Here is a 19,283-nt window from a genome sequence, read left to right as displayed (position 1 = left end):
GTAGCGTGCTTTGAAGGCTCTCTGCAGTGGTATACACACTGATTCTGGCCTCATTACTGAAATTAATAACACATGGCCCTGTTTCTCCTCTGGATAGTGGGGTGGGGATGGGTGGGGACTGAGGTTTCCTGGACAGCTGTAAGGCAGATTTTGGCATTCTTAGGTCAACAGGGATTCCAGTTATCCAGAGAGCTCACTCAGCAGTGCCTCTTTACTTGCCCAGTACTGGGACATTTCTCCCAGTAGAACAAAATAGTTACCATAATGGGCAGACCCAAAATACTGAAAAGAACTCCCATTTGCTCTTACAGGTATCTTTATTTGAAAAATTTAAAGTCTCTGGCACATACAGTTCTGAGCATTTAGATTTTGACTTCAGGGTGTATATGTGAATAAGTTCAATGACTTGTGGGTTAAATAGGAAATGCCGATCTTAAGATTTAAAACAAACTTAGGCCCTTGCCCCAATATTAAACACTTTAAACTTAGTTTTTTTGTTCTCTTACTTTTGACTTCTCCAGATTCCTGCAGTTTTCGTGCTTTCTGCTGAGGCCACAAAAATTAAAAAGTGGGTAGCTAACAGCTAACATTTTAGGTATATAACAAGGAATGCAGGGGTGAGAAGAATGGAGAACATGCTGTGATTTGCAGAGCCTACTGTATCAACATTAAGTAGCTGGATGTTAGGCAGAAATTAGTAGAGAAATTATTTCCTGGTACTGGCACTATCTGCTTTCTTCTGGGGTCTTGCAGTAGGCAGATGCCTTCTTGCCTCAGAAAAGCCCCTTTTCTTTCTTCATCTGGAGCTGTTTCCAGCCAGGCAGAGCAGCAAATTGCCCTCTTGTGATGCCAAACACAGAAACAAAGTCCTGTTCAGAGAGGTAATTCTAAGAGAGAAGACAAAGTTTCTAGTTAGAAGGAAGACCTAGCGCCTGTCAGTGCTAACGGGGTCGGGGAAATGGGGCCAAGAGAGAGTCCCAGGTAGTTCCTTGAAAGGGGAAGTAGAATGAATTCTTCAGAAAGTTTTTAATAGACTTAAATTATTCATTGGGGAGTTCTTTGGCTTGTGGAGTCCCACCTTGGCCTCTGAAAGCCCTGGCTGGATTCGCTCACAGTCCCACCTGGCACCAGTGTCTTGCCAGAAGGACAAGAAATGGGTTATATATTATGTACAAGTTCTGAACATTAGGCTTTGGCTGAATGGAGAACTAAATCGATGGTTTTCCTTGCTTTCTGCCCTTATCTGCCATTTTTTATCCAGATATTTTCAAATGCAAGATCAGGTGGACCTTAGTGAGAGCATAAAATTCTCTTAACATTTATTTATTAATGATTAATGAATATTTTCTGTCCAAGTAAAATTATTAAGATATGGTCTCTGTTTTCAAGAAAGTTGCAGCCCAGATACTTAAGAGTTGGTTAGATAAGACACTGTGGAAAATCCAGAGGCCCTTCCCCTTCAAGGGGGAAATAAATTAGTTCATTCAACATGACTGTTAATTCAATCAGCTGAAACTTAAGGTGTGCCTGTGATCTGCTGGGCACCATCCTAGATGCTGAAAAGCTGAGAATGTAGGCGTGAACAAAACAGACAAGGTCCTTGCTCTTGAGGGTATCACTGGAGTGGGGCAGATAGACGGTGACCCAGTATAAAGGGACTATAGGCGGTGAGGGAGGCAGTGTCGGGGTGGTCAGGGGAGGCCTTCCTGGGGAGGTGGCATTGCAGCTGAGACCTAAATAGTGAGGAGGAGCTGGTTGTCTCATGATCTGGGAGAAAAATGTTTTCAGGCAGGAGTAATTAAAGGCTCATGTTCGAGGGACAGAAAAAACAGCCACTGGCTGAAGGGCGGTACGTGAAGAGAGTAGTGGTCTGTGAGATGAAATCAGAGGTGGGCAGGGGCCAGATTGTTTGGGGCCTTGGAGGCCGTCAGAAGAACTTTGGATTCTAAGTGCAGTGGGAAGCCATTCAAGGTGTTTTAAATAGAAAAGTATCATCTGTTGTAGAAGCCCATTGGTTGTTATGTGGGGAACAGATTGTAGGGCAGGGGTGGAAACCAGTTGGGAGCCTATGGCAGTGGTCCATGATGGCTGGACCATACTGGCAGCAGAGAGATGGAGAGCAGTGAATGGAAGCTAGCTGTTGGATTGATGTGGGAGGTGAGAAAAAAGAAGCAAGAAGGAGCCCTGGGTTTTTGGCTTGAGCTCCTGGGTGATTCAGATGTCTATTGAGTGCTTACAGTGTTCCAGATCTGTCCTAGGCTGTATACTGAGAAGGTGCTTTACTCATGGAGAGCTCCACTTACACCACATGCAGGCACTCACCTCCTTTTTGGCAGGGTTCACGTCCTCAGGCAACTCCTGACTCTGATTTTTCAACAGAACTTCTACGGGGTAATATTTTGGCTCAGAATTTAGGGAGAGGGTTGTGTCCCTCATATCCTAGGGAAGATAAGAATGTAGACACTGGATAAGACTCTTCAGGTCTGTGCAGTTGAAGTTCTGTGTTTATAATATTTACATTTTGGGTTTTACCACTTCATACTTTATAATCATCCTTTAGAACAGTGGTCCCCAAAACTGGCTGCATGTCAGAATCATCTGGGAATCTAAAATATTCAGATTTTAGGGTCCTTCTTGGGAAGGTGATTCAATAAGTCTAAGGTAAATCCTGTATAGCCAGTTTGGCGTAGATGTTTTGCTTAAACATCATTTAAATACTGTGATCACATTCCTTCTATTGGTACTTTTACTTGGGCTCTACATTTCCAGCCTTCAAATTCAAGTCATACTTCTTTTAAATATTTTTTAAAGATGCTACATTGCCATTAGCTTTGAAATCTTGAGTTTGTACAGCATAAAGGACAAAACTGCCAGATGGTTCAGACAGTGGTGCCATGTACTTGTCCTGATGTTAAAGAGCTGTTGGATTCCTGGCCAGAAGCTCCACTTCTTTTGGCCATTAAAATAGGGGTAATGGCCTGAGTTTCTGTGGAAGCCCCTGTCAGAAACTGATAAACATTATCATTTGGGTTAGAAGCTTATTATTTCTGAAAAATACTAACAGTAAGTTTAATCTGTCCTGAATGACAGAGAGAGTTGAATAATAAAATTTGGTTTTGTTTTCATTGTTTTTTTAAACAGCAAGTCTGTTCTAAATTCTGGAAGGCAGTAAAATAAGGAACTTGGCTCTGAGACCTGCATTTCTACCGATTAAAACAATCTTCATATCAAAATAGACCACCAGAGTGATACTAAGAAGGCCATGATAGGGTTTTGGCCATGTTGCATCTGTAGCATTTGCTGTTTCTCTCTGGCTCTGGTTGCCTGTGAATAGCTCCTCCAAGAAACTCACAGCAGTGATTCTCGTGATAGCAGCAGCGTCTCCCAGCTCTTCTTTTAACTGTTCATATGATTTCCCTGCCTGAAAAGAAGAAATAGAAAATACAGCATGAGATGCTGCTTACAGGGGAGGGACATGTCAGGCCTGGTCTGTACCCTCGAGAGAAGCAAAAAAGCCAAGGGACAGAAGACATTTCAGGGATAAGCAGAAATGAAAATCCCCCCTTCTGGGTCTATGCAGGGTTGGAAGGTACTTAAACATGGTCTGCATTCTTTGCTGGTGGCCCCTCAATGCTCCATACTAAAAGCAGTTGACTAGGAGTCAGTAAACCTGGCTTCTTCCCACTGGTTAATTGTGACTTCAGACAAATAACTTCTCTGAGGTTCCTCATCTCTTAACACAGGAAACAGTGTTCCCTAGCTATCAGGATGTAGAGCTCAAAAAGTAATGTGTGTGGATATACTTTATAAACTTTATTACTTTTTCACACACTGCTTGTTCCTGAGGCAAGCTGTGAATTCTCTAACTGGACTTAGTGCCCTGGTGGGCGCGAAAGAGAAGGAAAGTAAAAAGCGGGGAGGGGAGAGGGAGTGGCGGAGATGCGGTCCTGGGTTTACTCAGCCCTTGAGTACCCCGCCATCCCACCGAGCTCTTAGCACCGAGCGCCCTGGCAGTAAGAACATCTTCCCGGTCCTCTCTGTTCTTACGCTCCAAATGTGAGGGTCCCAGGCCAAGAACCAGCCTGTGAATATGGGAGGCTCGAACCCCTGTTTAATGATCAGGATTGGTGTGCCGGTGTCTCGGCCGCTGGGGTGAGTGTGCAGGTACTCCTGGGCGGTAGCAAGAGCGCTCTCCTTCTCCGTGGCGTTGGCCTCAGCCCCAATCCACAAGAACACCTGTTGTGGTAGAGATTGAGTATTTGTTATTGAGCTCATACCAAGGGCTAAGTATCAATACTAGATCATACGTGCTGCCCTGTCTTTCCCTGTCAGCAGTTCACAGCCTCATCAGAGTAAAGCTTCTCAGATTCATTTTGATTTATGTATCTCCCCAATCTACATCTCCAGTCCTGAACTCTCTCTCTCTGAACTTTAGCTTCCTGGATCCAGCTTCTTGCAAAACACCTCCTCTTGGCTGACTCCAAGCACGTCAAGTATAACACCCCCCAAATGTAGCTCTTTTCTAAACTTGTATCTGTGTCTCCATTCTTGGTGAATGGTGTCCATTCAGTCACCCAAGGCAATAACCTGGGAGTCATCCTAAATACCTGCCATAACACCAGGACTTAGCTAATTTACCTCCTATGCGTTTGTCCAGTCTGTCACCATCCCTCTGTCTCTACTCCACAGCTCCTGTGTGGGCCAGCAGCTGCTCTTACTGGACTAGGACAGTAGTCTGCTGATTGGTCTCCCAACATACAGTCTTCTTTTTCCTCACAAGCCATCCCTCCTCTCCAACACTCACCAGAGTGATCTATCTAAAGCACAGTCTGACCATGTCACTCGCCTGCTTAAATTTCAGTAGCTTTCCCGATGAATTTCAAACTTCTTGACATGGTAGGTAAGGCCCACCCCTACTTCTTGAGCTCCACCTCTAGGGTGCTCTTTAACACTGTCTTGTGCTCTGATGATACTATTTGTAGTTCCCTGTATACTAGACTATTCATGCCTTGGTTTTCCTTTGCCTGAATGCCCTCTTTACCTGATTAATGCCTGTTTATCCTTTGAGTCTGGGAGCCATCTCCTCCAGAAAGTCTTCACTGAGCCCCTAAACTGTGTTGAGTGCCCCTTATTTGTGCTCCCATGGCACCTCATACATACCTCCTTCATACTAAAATGATGTTTCTATGTCTGGTCTCCTCCACCCCGCCTCAGCCTGTAAACTCTGAGGAGAAGGATGAGGCCCTTGGCCTTGGCGACACCACACCCAGCACAGTGATTAGAACGGACAGGGTGTTGAGTATGTTTGCTGAGCCGAATTGAAGAAAATGGGATGTGGCAGAGGGGTTGCCTTGAAGATAAGCTTTCGTATCCCTTTGTTCCCTAAAAGGCCCATATCCCTGGGTGTGGAGCCTGCTGCCCTTGGTCCTGAGAGAATGGAGTGCATGATGATAGGATGGCGTGATTTTCCTGAAGCAAAGTGGGAAAATTCCCAGGGTGTTGAGTTTTAAACAACATTCTATTCTCTCCAGCCCTGGCAAAAAGCAGGTTCTTCCTTTGGTCACCACTGACAAATGTTTGATTGACTTGGGGATGGTCCAGGGCTACCCTGGCTTTATCTGGGGGGTTGGGGAGAGGTACTACACAAAAAATAGCCTAAAGCTTGAGGATCTTTGTCATTTGTTCCAAGCTCTCTGGCTGTCTTACCTGGTCCCAGGTATCCAGGAGCATCACGTCATCTGGGTTCAGGTCATCCTGGGTGAAGTCTGTGATCTCAGTGACAATGAACCGGCCGGTCTTATTGGAACATTCAAAGAGACGGGACTGGACATCTAGGATTTCCTGCTGTAGTCTGCAATACAGTCCGTTTAGTAGAGGAACTGAGCTGTTTAGAAATCATGTGCAGTTCACAAGTCTGGTAGGCAGGGGGAGCCAAGAGGAGGGGATGCTGTGGTCCTGTACCTTTTGTCATTGGCATAGTGAGTTTTTCCTCCCAGCAGGTCCCAGAACTCAGCTGGCTCCTGGCCCTCAGCCACTGTGTTCTCGGTGCCATCACAGAGAAGCCCGGCCAGCTCCTTAGCCATTGCCCGCTCATTCCCACTAGACCCCTGAGAGTGGGGTGGGGAGAACACAGATGTTAGCTGCACACAGGCACGTTGATGTGGGAAAAAAGTGGCTGAGACTAAGAGCTCAGTGCAGCCAGGATCATCTACCAAGCCACAGTACCTCAGGACGGGGAGATAGATAGGTTTGTTCTGGTGCTGGGAAGGGCAGGGGGCAAGGGGCGGGGGCACGGAGGAAAACAGTGGTGGCAAAGGACAAGACTAAACTCTGAAACCCACAGTGGATATTGACAAGTCACCTTTGTTTTGCTTTCAGTTGGAATTTTAGCACCTGCTTTTGACTATTTTTTAAGAGAAAATTTAAGTTTATTTTAAAAATTATATACAGGAAAATTCACTCTTTTTGCCGTAGAGTTCTATGACTCCTGACGAATGCATAGAATCATGCTACCACCACAACAACAAAAACAGAACAGTCGTCTCACCACTGCAAAAAATTCCCTCGGGCTACCTACCCCTTTGTAGTCAAACCCTCCCTGAATCCTTAACCTCTGGCAACCACTGATCTGTTCTCCGTCGTGATAGTTTTGCCTTTTCCAGCATGTCATAAATGGAATCATACACTCTGTAGCCTTTGTGCTAGTGCACTGTGCACTTAGCATAATGCACTTGAGATTCATCCCTGCAGTTGTGGGTATCAACAGCTTGTTTCTTTCCATAGCTGAGTAGTATCCCATTGTATGGATGCACCGCTGTTTGTTTATCCATCCTCCAGTTGGTTTGCTTCCAGTTTTTGGTGATTACAAATAAAGGTGCTATAAACATTTGTGTACAGGTTTTTGTGTGAAGATAGTTTTTTTTTTTTAAGATGTTGGGTGTAGGAGATTATTAATTAATTTATTTATTTTTGCTGTATTGGGTCTTCGTTTCTGTGCGGGGGCTTTCTCTAGTTGTGGCAAGCGAGGGCCACTCTTCATCGCGGTGCGCGGGCCTCTCACTATCGCGGCCTCTCTTGTTGCGGAGCACAGGCTCCAGACGCGCAGGCTCAGTAGTTGTGGCTCACGGGCCTAGTTGCTCCGCGGCATGTGGGATCCTGCCAGACCAGGGCTCGAACCCGTGTCCCCTGCATTAGCAGGCAGATTCTCAACCACTGCGCCACCAGGGAAGCCCTGAAGATAGTTTTTTATTTCGCATGGGTACATACCCGGGAATGGGGTTGCTGGGCCATACGGTAAGTGTATGTTTTATAAGAAACTGTCAGTTTGTTCTCCAAAGGCCATATTTGCATTCCCACCAGCAGTGTGTGAGAATTCCTATTGCTTTGCATCCTCACCAGCACTTGATATTATCTTTTTTTTTTTTCGGTCATTCTAATAGGTGTGTAGTGGTATCTCATTGGGGTTTTCATTTGCATTTCCCTAATGACTAATGATGTTGAGCATCTTTTCCTGTTCAATTCTCTTTTGCAAAATAATTTTAGTGCTTTTTAATGCAGATGCAATCTAAATTGACAAAAATCACATTTTTAGTGTTTTTGTTCAGTGTTCATGGCCGTCCTGTTACAGTCCACCAAACTGGTGTGGAAAGATTGACTTATCCAGCCTGCATCCAGCCTCCATGTGTTTAGAGGTTTCTGGAGGGTCTCCTGGATGTAAGCAGTGTGTTCGTGAGTTTCTAATTGGAGGCCTAATTGTGGGGAACATTGTCAGTCCCTCTGAAGATCCTTTAGGAAAAGGTTCCTTTTTTTGAGGACTGCTCCAGCCTACTCTTCAGTTCCTTTGCCTTGCTGACAGGAGGGTTGGTGCAGGGCTGGGCTCTGAGGGGCTGGTGTGACCACTGGGCCAGCCATCCTACCTTGCCATACCACAGGTAGCGCTCTGCCTGGGTCCGCAGCAGAAAGACATCATTGGAGTTTAGAGAGGAGGTGAAGGCTGGAACCTCCACCGCTTTGGTGTTAGATATTTCATTTCCTTGAATCTGGAAGAGCCTTACTGGAGGATCGGGCTCGGCATTTCCCTTCCTGGAAGTCCCACCCTAGAGAGAGAGAAAAGCAGAGTCTGGAACGAAGGTGCACCGTGTGCGCCAGGCACTGGGCTAGCATTGTGGAGAACGTGGATGTGTTTGACACCGTCTTTGCCCTCAAGGAGTGTCTAGGCTAACTGAGAGAGGCTGAGGTGAGCTGGAGTTATGGTACCAATAGTATTAGCTTTCATTATGAGACCTTGGTTATATGCCAGGCTCTTTGCTGGTGCCTTATCTACATCTTTTTATAGATCCTCATAATAACTTTGCGAAGTAGGTATTATTATCCCACAGTGCAGATGGGGAGACAGGCTTAGAAACTTGGCTAATAAATGACAAGACTAGGACTTGACCACAGACGTGTGTATATCAAACATGTGACATTATACATTCCTGGTAGTGCTTCAGCCAGGGCTTCATGGAAGAAATGGAACTTGAATCTGAAGGGGCACATTATCTGGGGGAGGTGGACAGGTAAATGACATGGCACGTGTGAGGTCTAATGAGGACACCTGACAGGAGTGGAGTGTGTAGGCTAGGGAGCTGAGGGTGATGCGCCTGCACAGGTAATATGGGTCAGATTATAAAAGACCTTGAACGTGAATTAGGCAGTGGTTTGGACTTGAAACCCTAGGCCGTCGGGATTCACTTCAGTGTCTTAGAGAGATTCACCCCCTTCTTGTCTGCGTCTTCCCCAAGCCCTGCTCTCTACCCCTCCTCTCCTCTACTGTAGTCTCCTGCTGACCTGCTGGTTCTGAGCATTCTGCTTATGGTGTAATTTTATCTGAGGGCTCTCACCTCAAAGATAACCAGTTTTCCTTTGAAGATGGCCAGGAAGTGGCGTGGCTCCTTCCCCATGGCAACCCGAACCTGCACAGGGGCCCCATCCAACTGCCGGTCCACCTCCACCGCCTGGTATGCTGAGGCTGCCAGCTCATCCTGTGAGGCGTGGCGGCCCTGTAGTGGTGAGCGGGTGCGATGGGTCCCTGCTACCCCCGGCCCTAGCTCAGTGGCCGGAGGAGGCGCCAGGATCCAAAGCTGAGAGGCTGCCCCAGGCCTACCTGCCAGATGTACAAGATGTAGTGTGGCTTCCCGTGCATCTCGTACGTATAGAGAACCAGATAGCAGTCTCCCCCATAAAAGAAGCCATACCACTGATGCTCCACGGGGACCAGCTCCAGGTTTTCAATTCTCCAGACCTAGGCATAGAAGGAGACACAGTTCCCCAGAGATGGGAGTCCTGTGAAGAAACAGCTACCTGGAGGGAACTGGGCCATGCTTAGCAGAGAATCCAGGTGGGTGAGGCACTAACATCCATTCAAAGTACACCTTCCCCCTCTGGTGCTTCTTTCCAGTGGTGAGGGCTTATCCACATTTGCATGATTTGAATCCCAAGAACTGGATTGTCCCTGGTCAGATGCATCCCCATCATGGCTCAGAGATGATTTGAATATGTCTGCCAGGTGAGTTCTTCATAGCACACTGGAGTATCTACCTTTCACTTCTGTGAAGAATTGTGGGAAAACCCTGCAGACTCAGACATCCCTTTGAATAGTCCTGAGGTGCCAGAGGTGGAAAGGAAAGCAAAGCAGACACGGAATCACGTGTCCCTTCTGTACAGCAGAGCAGCCTGGAGGGCCAGTGCTGCCGCCTGCCCTGGGATGTGGGTCACTGGGCTTACCTCAACATTGCCGTTGCCGTCGTCGACCATTCTTTCCTGGGCTGCCACCTCTGGTTTGGTGTGCAGCAGAGTCGCATCAAATTTATCCTGGAAAACGTTAGCTGCACGGAAGAGGTTGGGAGAAGCCAAGTGAGCAAAAAGCAGCTGTGCCTGCCTTTCTAAAGAGTCCCGGCAGTGAAAACACGATCTGGGGGCAATCTTACCGATTTTACCAACGCTGAACGTTTTCCCCAGACCCACGGTCTGTTCCTTCACTGACCACTTCTGGAACAGCTGCTTGAACATGGCTGACTCGGCACCATCACTGACGGTCTCCACGTTGGTACTGCTGGGGTAGCCCTTCATCTTGATGAAGTTCTGCAGGTGCCCCCCCACCCCCCCGAAGGACAGGTCAGTCCAGGAGTGCACTGAGCTCTTGACTTGGCTGGTGATTCACCCCTGTGAAGCCAGTTGGTAGGACTGTTCCCTTCTGGGAGTCAGAGTCAAATTCTAACTCACTTCTGTCTAGGGACCAAGTTACCTGCCTCAAGGAAAGGACTGAGTGGAACATTTTGACATCTCTTCATTGGCCTGTCAGATTATTACTGATTTTTTTTTTTTTTTTTGGTAAGATCCTCTGTTCTGTGTTCCTTCAGCACTCCTGTACTCTACTGACTTTGTATCACCTTCATTTGCCCCTTTTTTGCTTTGTACGTGCATCCTGCCTGGTTCATCTGCGTGGGTCTGCACAATGTCATAAGCTCCTTGAGGACAGGGCCCTTGACCTTGATATGTGGTATCTCCTTCAATAATAACAGCCACCTTTTTACTGAGCAGGTGTGTGTGCGAGGTATTGTTCTGAGTGCTCTATAAATGTTACTTAATCCTCACAACAACCCCAGGAGATGGCATTAAACCTGGATTTGACCCCAGTTTGTCTGTCTGACTTTGAAGTTATGTATGTAACTGCGATGTTCTATGCTCTGGTGCCTAATGTGGCTCGCTGAGCACATCTGATGTGTTATGGACAGAATTTTTTGGACAATATTGCACATCCATAGCTCCTACCAGAGCTTTAGACATGGCCATCTGTTTCTCAACCTTTGTGGCTCCTCTTCCTTTCCACACATAGATCTTGGTTCCACTTTGGTCCAGGATGTAGCAGTCCTGAAGCAGACGGTCAGGGATAAAAGTGGTTACTCCTGCCCAAGACCATGAGGAAGGCCTTTCCCTAGGGTCTGCCTCTGAAGCCAGGTCTGGCTACCCCAAGCCAAGCCCACCCAAGCTCTACTTACATCATGGTTCAGTAAGCCCTGGACCAGAGGCCTCGTTGCTACATCTGTGACCACCAGCTGCCCAGCTGAGTCTGAGACACTAGAGAAGGGGAGAGGTTAGGCTGTACCTTCTCTTCTACAAAGCATCGTGTAGTCAATCTGATATTTCATGGCTTTGTCTTAGAGTGAAGTTTCTGGGTAGAGTTCAACTTCTTGGAACAGGCATGGCTTGAATGCAGACAGGAATGTGATGGACTCTGTTCTGTGGAGGAGACTTTTGTGCATCTCTCTCCTCAACGTTATCCTGTCCACATCCCTAGGCACATATAGATCTGAGCAAAGGAATGGCCTCCCCCAGAGACCAGGAAGAGTTGCTAACAAGAACAGATGGTAGCTGCTCAGGGAACACCGAGCTCCTTATAGAAGCTGCATTTGAAAAAGACTGAAAGAAAGCCAGTCACCTGCACCCCAAACGAGGAGCGAAGCAGAAGTGCTGGTTTTCTGGGGGAACACCTACCCCAGCTTCCAGCCAGCAGCTAGGCTTAGCTACTCACTGATACAGCATGATATTTGATTTCTGTTGCTGATCTGTGATCTCATCGGGGACCGCAGGCTTGATAATGGAGTGCCGGCCGAGGGTGTCCTGAAGGACCTTCATCAGCTCTGGACTGGCCGCCTCCTTGTCTCCCTCGATCACCCCTATTTCAGCACGGCCCCCTCGCTCCCTGTCCCGAATATGCTTTGCCAGGAGCATAGCCTGTAAAGAAGCCCGAGGAAGTGCTCAGCTCCCGGAGGAGCAGCCTGGATCCCAGACACAGGAGTTACCCTGATGCTGAGTCGCAGGCTCGCACACGTGGCCTGTCTCTGAAACAGATGCTGCTCAAAGGCAGGGGTCTGGCTTGAAGGGCAGGAAAGAGCCAGCGAGGAAAGAAGAAGGAAAGGGCAGCTGAGGGAGTGCAAGCCCGTGAGGCCCCGGGGGATGGGGGGGGGAGCAACAGAACAGGCCACACCTTCAGACGCTCCCTGCTGCTGCTCTCTGGGCCATTCCACTGGATGATGACCTTCCCAAGGTCCAGCAGGAAGACATCACCTCGGTTAAAGCTGTCCCAGCTCATTTCCACCTGCAGGGGAGAGGTAGACATTATGTAGGAGGAGTTCTTAGGTACTAGGTGGAGAGGCCCTGGGCCTGGGACAGACAAGGGGCAGGACTTACCTCGGTGGCCCTGATGTTTCTCTTCCCCTTCACGTGCAGCAGCCGCTTCACGTCGTAGGCATTGGTCTCTACGTGCTTCATCTCGGAGGCCACACCCCCCTTCTTGTAGCTGAGGGAACATCCGTTATTTATTGAGCACCTGCTATGTGCTAGGTACTGGGAAGACAGTTGTGGATCACACAGATGCAACCTCTCCCCACACGGGTGATGACAGTAAATGAGCCAGGTAAACATAGATGCTGGTCACCACTGCCACAGAGGTGCACTCAGCGGTGGGCTTTTAGACAGCGTGTTCAGGGCAGTCTTCTCCGAAGGACGACATTTGAGCTGGGATATTAAGAGTAGGAACCAACCACCAGAGGACTGGTTCTCCAGACAGAGGGTGCATCACTGATGAAGTCCCCAGAGCACAGAAGAACTTGTTTTGTTTCGTTCTAGAAACTGGGTGAATGTCACGTGTGATGGGGAGAGGGGCACGAGTCAGGCGGTAGCAGAAACATTCATGACACCGTGGCCTTAAAAACCATCTCACTCCGGGAATCCGCTCTCCCGCCCCTGGCCCTCACCCCAGCCCAGCCTCCCCCAGGCATCCCACACGTGAAGGGCATGCAGAGAGCCACGGGGAGCAGAGGGTTCCCTGGTGACTCAGCGTGGGGCTCTGTGCCCAGTAGGTCCTCAGTGGGGACTGCTGACCTGTAAGAAGCTGGCCTTGGACCAGCCTCAGAACTCTCAAGCTCATTGGAATTCCTTTTTCTTTTCAATCTCAAGTGCAAAGTTTTGAGGTAATCAAGCTCCTCAGTTCGTGGAAGGTTTTCACCATTGGCCTTTATGAGACCCCTCTCTTGTAGTAAGTATTTTTGTGTTCCCTTTAATTTGCATACCCTACCCCCCCTTTCTCTCCCCGCCATAGGCATCCATTCTAACAGTTTAACATCTGTCTTTTTATTTTCATTCTGGTAAAACGTAGCCTGTTGTTTTGAGTTTATGTATTTTTTTAAAAACAGAAATTGGCATTCTGTTCTATATTTCAAGCCTGTTTCTACCTGTGCTCCCTAAGCCCCGTGTTTTTAAGGTCTGTCCACATGTCAGATGTGCCTCTAATCTGTTTCCAGCTGTGGCATTGTACTCCGCTGTGTCGCGGGGTGTTTTTCCTGTCCACATTGCCTGCAGCTTCCCGCCACCACTAATGTGAACGTTCTGGTTCATGTGCCCTTGTGGACCTGGGAACGTGAGCGCTCCTTTGGGTCACACGCTGGGGGTGAGATCTGCCCCAGTGACAGCAGACTACTCTCCGGAATGCTGGCCAGTTCTCACTTGCACCAGCAGGGCACCTGTCTCCCCAGAGCTTCGACGACACTTGGCGCCTCTCAGCTCTCTGATTTATGCTGCTCTAGTAGGTGGAAATGATGGCTTTGTTTGGATTTGCATTTCTCTGATGACTTTCTTCATATACATTTTGGCCCTTTTGGTTTCCTCTTTGGTAAACTGCGGTTATGTCCTTGCTCTGTGCATAGCTACTCACATGATGCCCTGCTTGAAGTAGCCGCGGAAGGTGTCGGACTCGTGGCACTGGACTTCCCGGTGCTGCACGGGGCCGCCCCCCAGGTAGTCGTCCAGCTGCGTAGTGTAGATGGCTGCGCAGGTCTTCTCATCCTGCGAGGAGTCCTTCCCAATCCAGAAGTGGATGTCCTGGGAGAGGATGCTGCCCACTCTCCGGGTCTGGGATGTAGTCAGAGAGATCAGGTCAGGGGCCAGCTTGCCTCCCCTTCGCTGCTGGCCCTTCTGGCGTGGGAAGAACGTGGCCTACGGTGACTTGTGTCCTGCCCTTGGCAGGCCTGGGGCCTCTCCCTCCCTGCAGTGGCCCGGGTGCAGACCCTGGCAGCCCAAATCCCTCTCCACATTTGGGGAATGTTGACAGCTTATTGTTATCAAAATAAACAGAGACCAATGGGAATCTTTTCCGGGTTGGACTGCAGGCTTTTCTTGCTGCTCTTTCGCACCCCTGCACTTGCACATCTGGCACAGTGCTGCTGTCCATCTGCATGGCTCTGTCAGTACTGTCCACGTGGGAGACTGTTTCCTCCGCTAGATGAGTACTTTGAGGCCAGAGATGGCCTTGTATCCACCTGGCCTTCCTTCACAGCACTGTAATCTGGGGTCTGGGTCCCGGAGGGAGAAGTGCTGCTGTAGGCTACTCGCTGAGGTTCAGACTGAGGGCCACACCCACACCCTCTGATGCAAAATTTAAAACCCTGGCCTAAGAAACCCTTTGATAATCAAACTGGAGGCCTGTTCTATGTAACAGCGAGGAAGAATCAAGATGGATACCAGATTAACCTCACGGGCAGATCTCCCAGTGGGGCCCCAGAGCTGGCTCTCAAGGGAGCAGCTCATGGGAATGGGGGGGCATGGTGCTCACCGAGAGGATGATGTAGCAGTCCCCCTCATAGAAGGTACCGTGGGCATTCAGGGGCACCGGCACCAGCTCCATTTTCTGGAAGGACAAGGGGTGTGTATAGGCTGCATTCTCTCCCTCCTCCCCCGACCCCCCCAGGCCTCCCCCTGCACGCCGTCATTTGACACAGGCGGCAGGGGAGAGTGGGGAGATGTCCCCACGGGGCGTGGTGGCCAGCCACAGGATTAGCGCGGCCATCCCTCTGGCTTCTGCTGAACTCCACCTGCCCGGCCCTGGGTCTGGATCCAGGTGCCTGTCCTCACCCCATCCTCCTCGCACCGCCTGCCCAGCCTCATCTTGCTACACTGTGAAGAGCCTGTGCGCCGCCTCAGTCATTTGCAGAGTTGGGTGTAAGCCCTCAGGTAAAAGCGCATCTCTGAGCCGCTGCACCAGAGTGCCTCCAGCGCTGACTCTGACCACCCAGAGCTGGCCAAGTTCTGACAGAATGGGGAGCCAGGATTCTGTGAGGCTCTGGGGGTGGGGAATGCCGGCTGTGTGCAGGCTCCCTGCCGAGGGCTCTGTATTTGGAGTCTGGGTTGGAGCCCTGATGCACCTGTTACCTGCATGTCTGGCTTGTCCCAGGAGAGCCATTCCCATGGCCTCAGATGTGGACTTTCATCACTATCTCCAAGTAGGTAGACCTGCAGTCATGTTTGAGTGTATTCTATGTAAAATGTGTGTTAAATGTAAAAATGTTAAATATCCCACAATTTGCGTAACTCTTTTAGTACCTATTAGTTTTTAAAGAAACCTGGAGCCTTAAAACAGTGGGAGTGACCTGGGCTCTCACAAGCTCTGAGCTGCTTGCTAGGGGGCTGTGACTCCCCTCGTAGTGGAGGATGGTGAGGTGGGGCATCACCTCTGGGTTTTCTGCAGCAGAGCCACTCACTGGGCTCAGAGCAGGGAGGTGGGGTGAGGCTGCCAGGCCAGGGCGGTTCCCAACTATAGACCGCTAGAGCTCGAGGTCAGCCAGAGGGGCTCAAGCCCCGAGTGGGGGAAGGGATGAGCAGGGCACCGATCTGTGCTGTATCTGCCAAATCTTCTTGCCACCTTGCAGGAGCCAGAGTGCCCCGTGGAAGACAGGTTCCGTTGTTCTGACAGAAGCAGCCGGGTGTCTCGGGCTTCGTGGGTGGGCCTGGGCCCCACCCATCTCTCCAGGACATTTACTAGAAGTGCAGATGGTTAGATAAAAGGCAAGCCTATTTTCGCTTGGAGCCCTGCTCTCCAAGGCCAAGAACATTTCCTCCACCCGTCACCCGCCTGCTCTGAGCACCCAGGAGGGGTCAAGCATCGGAAAACGTGCCCTTTGGAGCTGCCTCTCACTGTTGTTGAACCACAGACAGGAGACCGAGGCGTGTGGAGGGCCTTCAGCAGACCAGTCTTCTGCCCCCATCCAGCCCAGCTCACCTCTATTCTCCAGGTGATGATCCCAGGGTCGTTGCCCACAGCCTGAAAGGCACTGCTCAGAGACATGGCACGTGTCTTCCTGGGACTGAAACATCACAGAGCAAGCACGGAGATGACGCCTCTCACAGCAGTCATCCAGCCAGCTTTCCTCCTAAGTCACTTCCCAATCTCTTGTCAGCCATCCTGCCATGTCCTTGTGGTGCATCCCTGCACTGTCTCACAGAGATGCGGACAATGACTTGTCCAAGTTCATGTCGTAAGGCTGGCTGGCCCAGGGATCCCCACCGGAAATTCTGCTTCCCACTTGCCACTCTCCTTGTTAAGAGCTCTGATAACACAGCCATGATTATTTACTGAAGGGGTGACAAATATGCTAAGCCCTGTGTTGGTTGACTTTATGTTCTCTCATTTAATTCTCATAAACTGAGTATATTTTCTTTGTCTTACATTGTGGGAAAATTGAGGTTCAGAGAGGTTAAATAATTTACTCAGTATCACTAGAATGAAATCCATATCTGATCTTCAAATCTGTGCTCTTTTCTAGTTTCTGTGATGCAGCCCTTCCTAACATACCTAAATTCAGTGGCACATGGGATTGAAAAAAGGCTTATGTTGGAATAAGTATTTCCAAACTGGGTTTCCTTCTTTCATTCCCAATCCCTCTAACTCTCCCAGACTCCCTGCTTGCCAGGTCCTCTCCACAGTCAACAATTTGAGCTTTTACTTCCCAGACTTTTTAAAGTAAACTATCCTAAAATTCAGACAACCCATTCTGCTTTTGTCACATGACTAATATATTCCCTGCGCCTCACAGAAGAGGGAAAGTAAAATGGCAGGGCTGGGCCTGGGACAAAGAGTTCAGGGTGCCAGCAGGGGCAGGTGGGCGTGGCCTGTGGGCAGATCCTCCCCCCCCCGCCCCCTCCCACACAGACCCAGACAGTGGTGCTGTGGCTGCCCCCAGACAGGGTGGGGAGAGGGAGGAAGAAGTAAAGAGAAGTGTGGATTGTGTACCATCTCTGTTCGAAATGTGTCTAGGGTTATTAAGCACCTCCACATGTCCATGGCCACACAGGCTTTAAATAATGAAAATTCCTGCCTGGTTCTTTTTTTTTTTTTTTTTTTTTTTTTTTTTTTGCCATACTCGGGCCTCACTGTTGTGGCCTCTCCCGTTGTGGAGCACAGGCTCCGGACGCGCAGGCTCAGCGGCCATGGCTCACGGGCCCAGCCGCTCCGTGGCATGTGGGATCTTCCCGGACCCGGGCACAAACCCGTGTCCCCTGCATCAGCAGGCGGACTCTCAACCACTGCACCACCAGGGAAGTCCCTCCTGCCTGGTTCTTGCTCTCAAGGGGCTTGCAATCTGATTGATACACATCACTGATGAATGCTCTCAAGAGGCAAAGGAAAAAGGAAGGGCTTGACGAAGTTACATAGGACAAAGAAAAAGAAAAATAAAGAAAAAACAACCCCACCCAGAAAGGACTATCTGGGATTTTGCTATTTGGAGGCATATTGTGCTTGTTAAGAGGAGCATGTCTGGCCATTCTTTTCTTAAGCCTTGGTGGATGAACCCAGGTTTGGAGAGTATGTGCCATTATCTAGTATGGACGTTGGCAAAAAAACAAAACAAAAGACAAACAAAAAACTCTCTTTGTCTACTGCTACAGCAGGACTAAAGCAGAGCAGTGATGCGGAGCTGCCAGTGTTTAAGGATTTAATTTGATAATTGGCACTGCCCCACCCTGTGCTGCTTAGAATTGCCAGGAAATATTTGTTCAGGTTTTCTTCAGACCCTAGATTTCAGTCATTAAAGGCAAATGCTGTGACCCAACTAGGGGAAGGGGACAAGGAATTCATTCCTTGGAGAGAGGTAAGAGTAAACCTGGTAAAAGTCAAACCAGCTGGCACTAATTAGAACTGTGAATCCAGAGGCCAAAAGCAGTCCCATTTTCCAGCAGGGACTTGGCAATCAAAATGCTCACTGGGCCAGGGTCCCTGAAATGCAGGAGAGGACATGCTCAAAGCAGGGACTTTGCCATACTGGAACACCCAGAAAACGTGATTGGGGGACTGAGCAAAGTCCCCCAAAGCTCAGTCTCTCCCCCTCCCTCCTCCTCAAGTCCTAATTTATCAACTCAGCACCCTTTGAGACCACTGTACAAACCGCTGGGCGGGGTGCGGTTTTGAAATCCCAGCTTAAAAGCTGGTGGCCCTTAATTCTTACCAATACTCCTAGGAACGGACCCCAAGCAGAGGAAGCTGGTTTAAATTTCTGCCTTGCCCCATACCATTTCTTTGAGATGGGTGAATCTTTCCAAGCTTTTGAAAGTGTGCCCTATGTTTAGTGGTCTCTAAAAAGCACCTCGACTTCTCAGCAGGAAGTTTGCAAAACCGGTCACAAACGCCTGGTTCAGGGCTTCCCTGGTGGCGCAGTGGTTGAGAGTCCGCCTGCCGATGCAGGGGACACGGGTTCATGCCCCTGTCCGGGAGGATCCCACATGCCACGGAGCGGCTGGGCCCGTGAGCCATGGCCGCTGAGCCTGCGCTCCACAACAGGAGAGGCCACAACAGTGAGAAGCCCGCATACTGCAAAACAAAACAAAACAAAAAATAACTCCTGGTTCAACCCTTTAAGAGCCTCATCCGAGAACACAAAGCCAAGGAAATTTTAATCTCCTCTTTCGTTTCTTTCTAGTTCAAGTAAAATTGCTCTATTGACGTGCATCCATAAACCAAATAGAACTTACCTTGCCTTCTCTCTCAGCAGTCTTCCCAGTTTTCTGGCGGGTAAGCACTGTTGAGGAACCACCCAATGCTGGAGGTTCCAGGTCCTGCTGCCTTACCTTAGTAATGGCTGCGCATACACTGGGTTATATTTGCTTGCGTTTGCATCCTAACAGCATTTTCCTAGTCCTGGCCAATCACAGCCAACCTAGCCCTGGGCTTGACTTATTCAAACCAGAGAGAAAGCTGTATCTGTTCCTATTCGAAACAGCAAAAACAAGAGCAGACTTTTAAAGGCTTCTTTTAACTCCAGCTCCCCGCCCTGATCTAATTGATTTTTTAAAAGTGCACAGCCCATCAATAATGCAGGAAAGAGGGTGGGAGGATATGAAATTTGCCAGATTGTAGATATGAATGCATTACACTGATGACAGGAAGCAGGGGCTGGGGCTGCCCCCTGCCCTCC

The 19,283-nt window shown here is 49.2% G+C and overlaps 1 protein-coding gene across 4 annotated transcripts; it reads right to left on the bottom strand.

The window, feature by feature from the left end:
* Window positions 1-298: 298 nt before the first annotated feature.
* Window positions 299-17,219, bottom strand: AVIL (advillin). Of its 4 annotated transcripts, XM_081249979.1 has the most exons (19): window positions 16,094-17,219; window positions 14,651-14,725; window positions 13,754-13,950; window positions 12,232-12,340; window positions 12,029-12,139; window positions 11,573-11,775; window positions 11,040-11,118; window positions 10,813-10,911; window positions 9,969-10,122; window positions 9,766-9,866; window positions 9,146-9,283; window positions 8,883-9,041; window positions 7,917-8,096; window positions 5,962-6,107; window positions 5,707-5,851; window positions 4,048-4,236; window positions 3,353-3,421; window positions 2,323-2,439; window positions 299-887 (listed from the first exon to the last, which is right to left on the bottom strand). In XM_081249979.1, exons 1-19 carry the CDS (start codon window positions 16,157-16,159, stop codon window positions 774-776), a joined length of 2,451 nt encoding a protein of 816 aa, XP_081106105.1. In that variant the 5' UTR covers window positions 16,160-17,219; the 3' UTR covers window positions 299-773. The 4 variants fall into 4 exon arrangements, with proteins under 4 accessions (XP_081106105.1, XP_081106103.1, XP_081106104.1 ...); XM_081249977.1 differs by having other exon boundaries at window positions 9,766-10,122; XM_081249978.1 differs by lacking the exon at window positions 16,094-17,219 and having other exon boundaries at window positions 8,883-9,023; window positions 9,766-10,122; window positions 14,651-14,789.
* Window positions 17,220-19,283: the final 2,064 nt, after the last annotated feature.

The sequence above is a fragment of the Mesoplodon bidens genome (assembly GCF_964165515.1).
Source record: "Mesoplodon bidens genome assembly, chromosome: 11".
In the NCBI taxonomy this organism is placed as follows: domain Eukaryota; kingdom Metazoa; phylum Chordata; class Mammalia; order Artiodactyla; family Ziphiidae; genus Mesoplodon; species Mesoplodon bidens.
The sequence above is the reverse complement of the archived record's forward strand: the minus strand, read 5'-3'. Positions and strand labels throughout refer to the sequence as shown.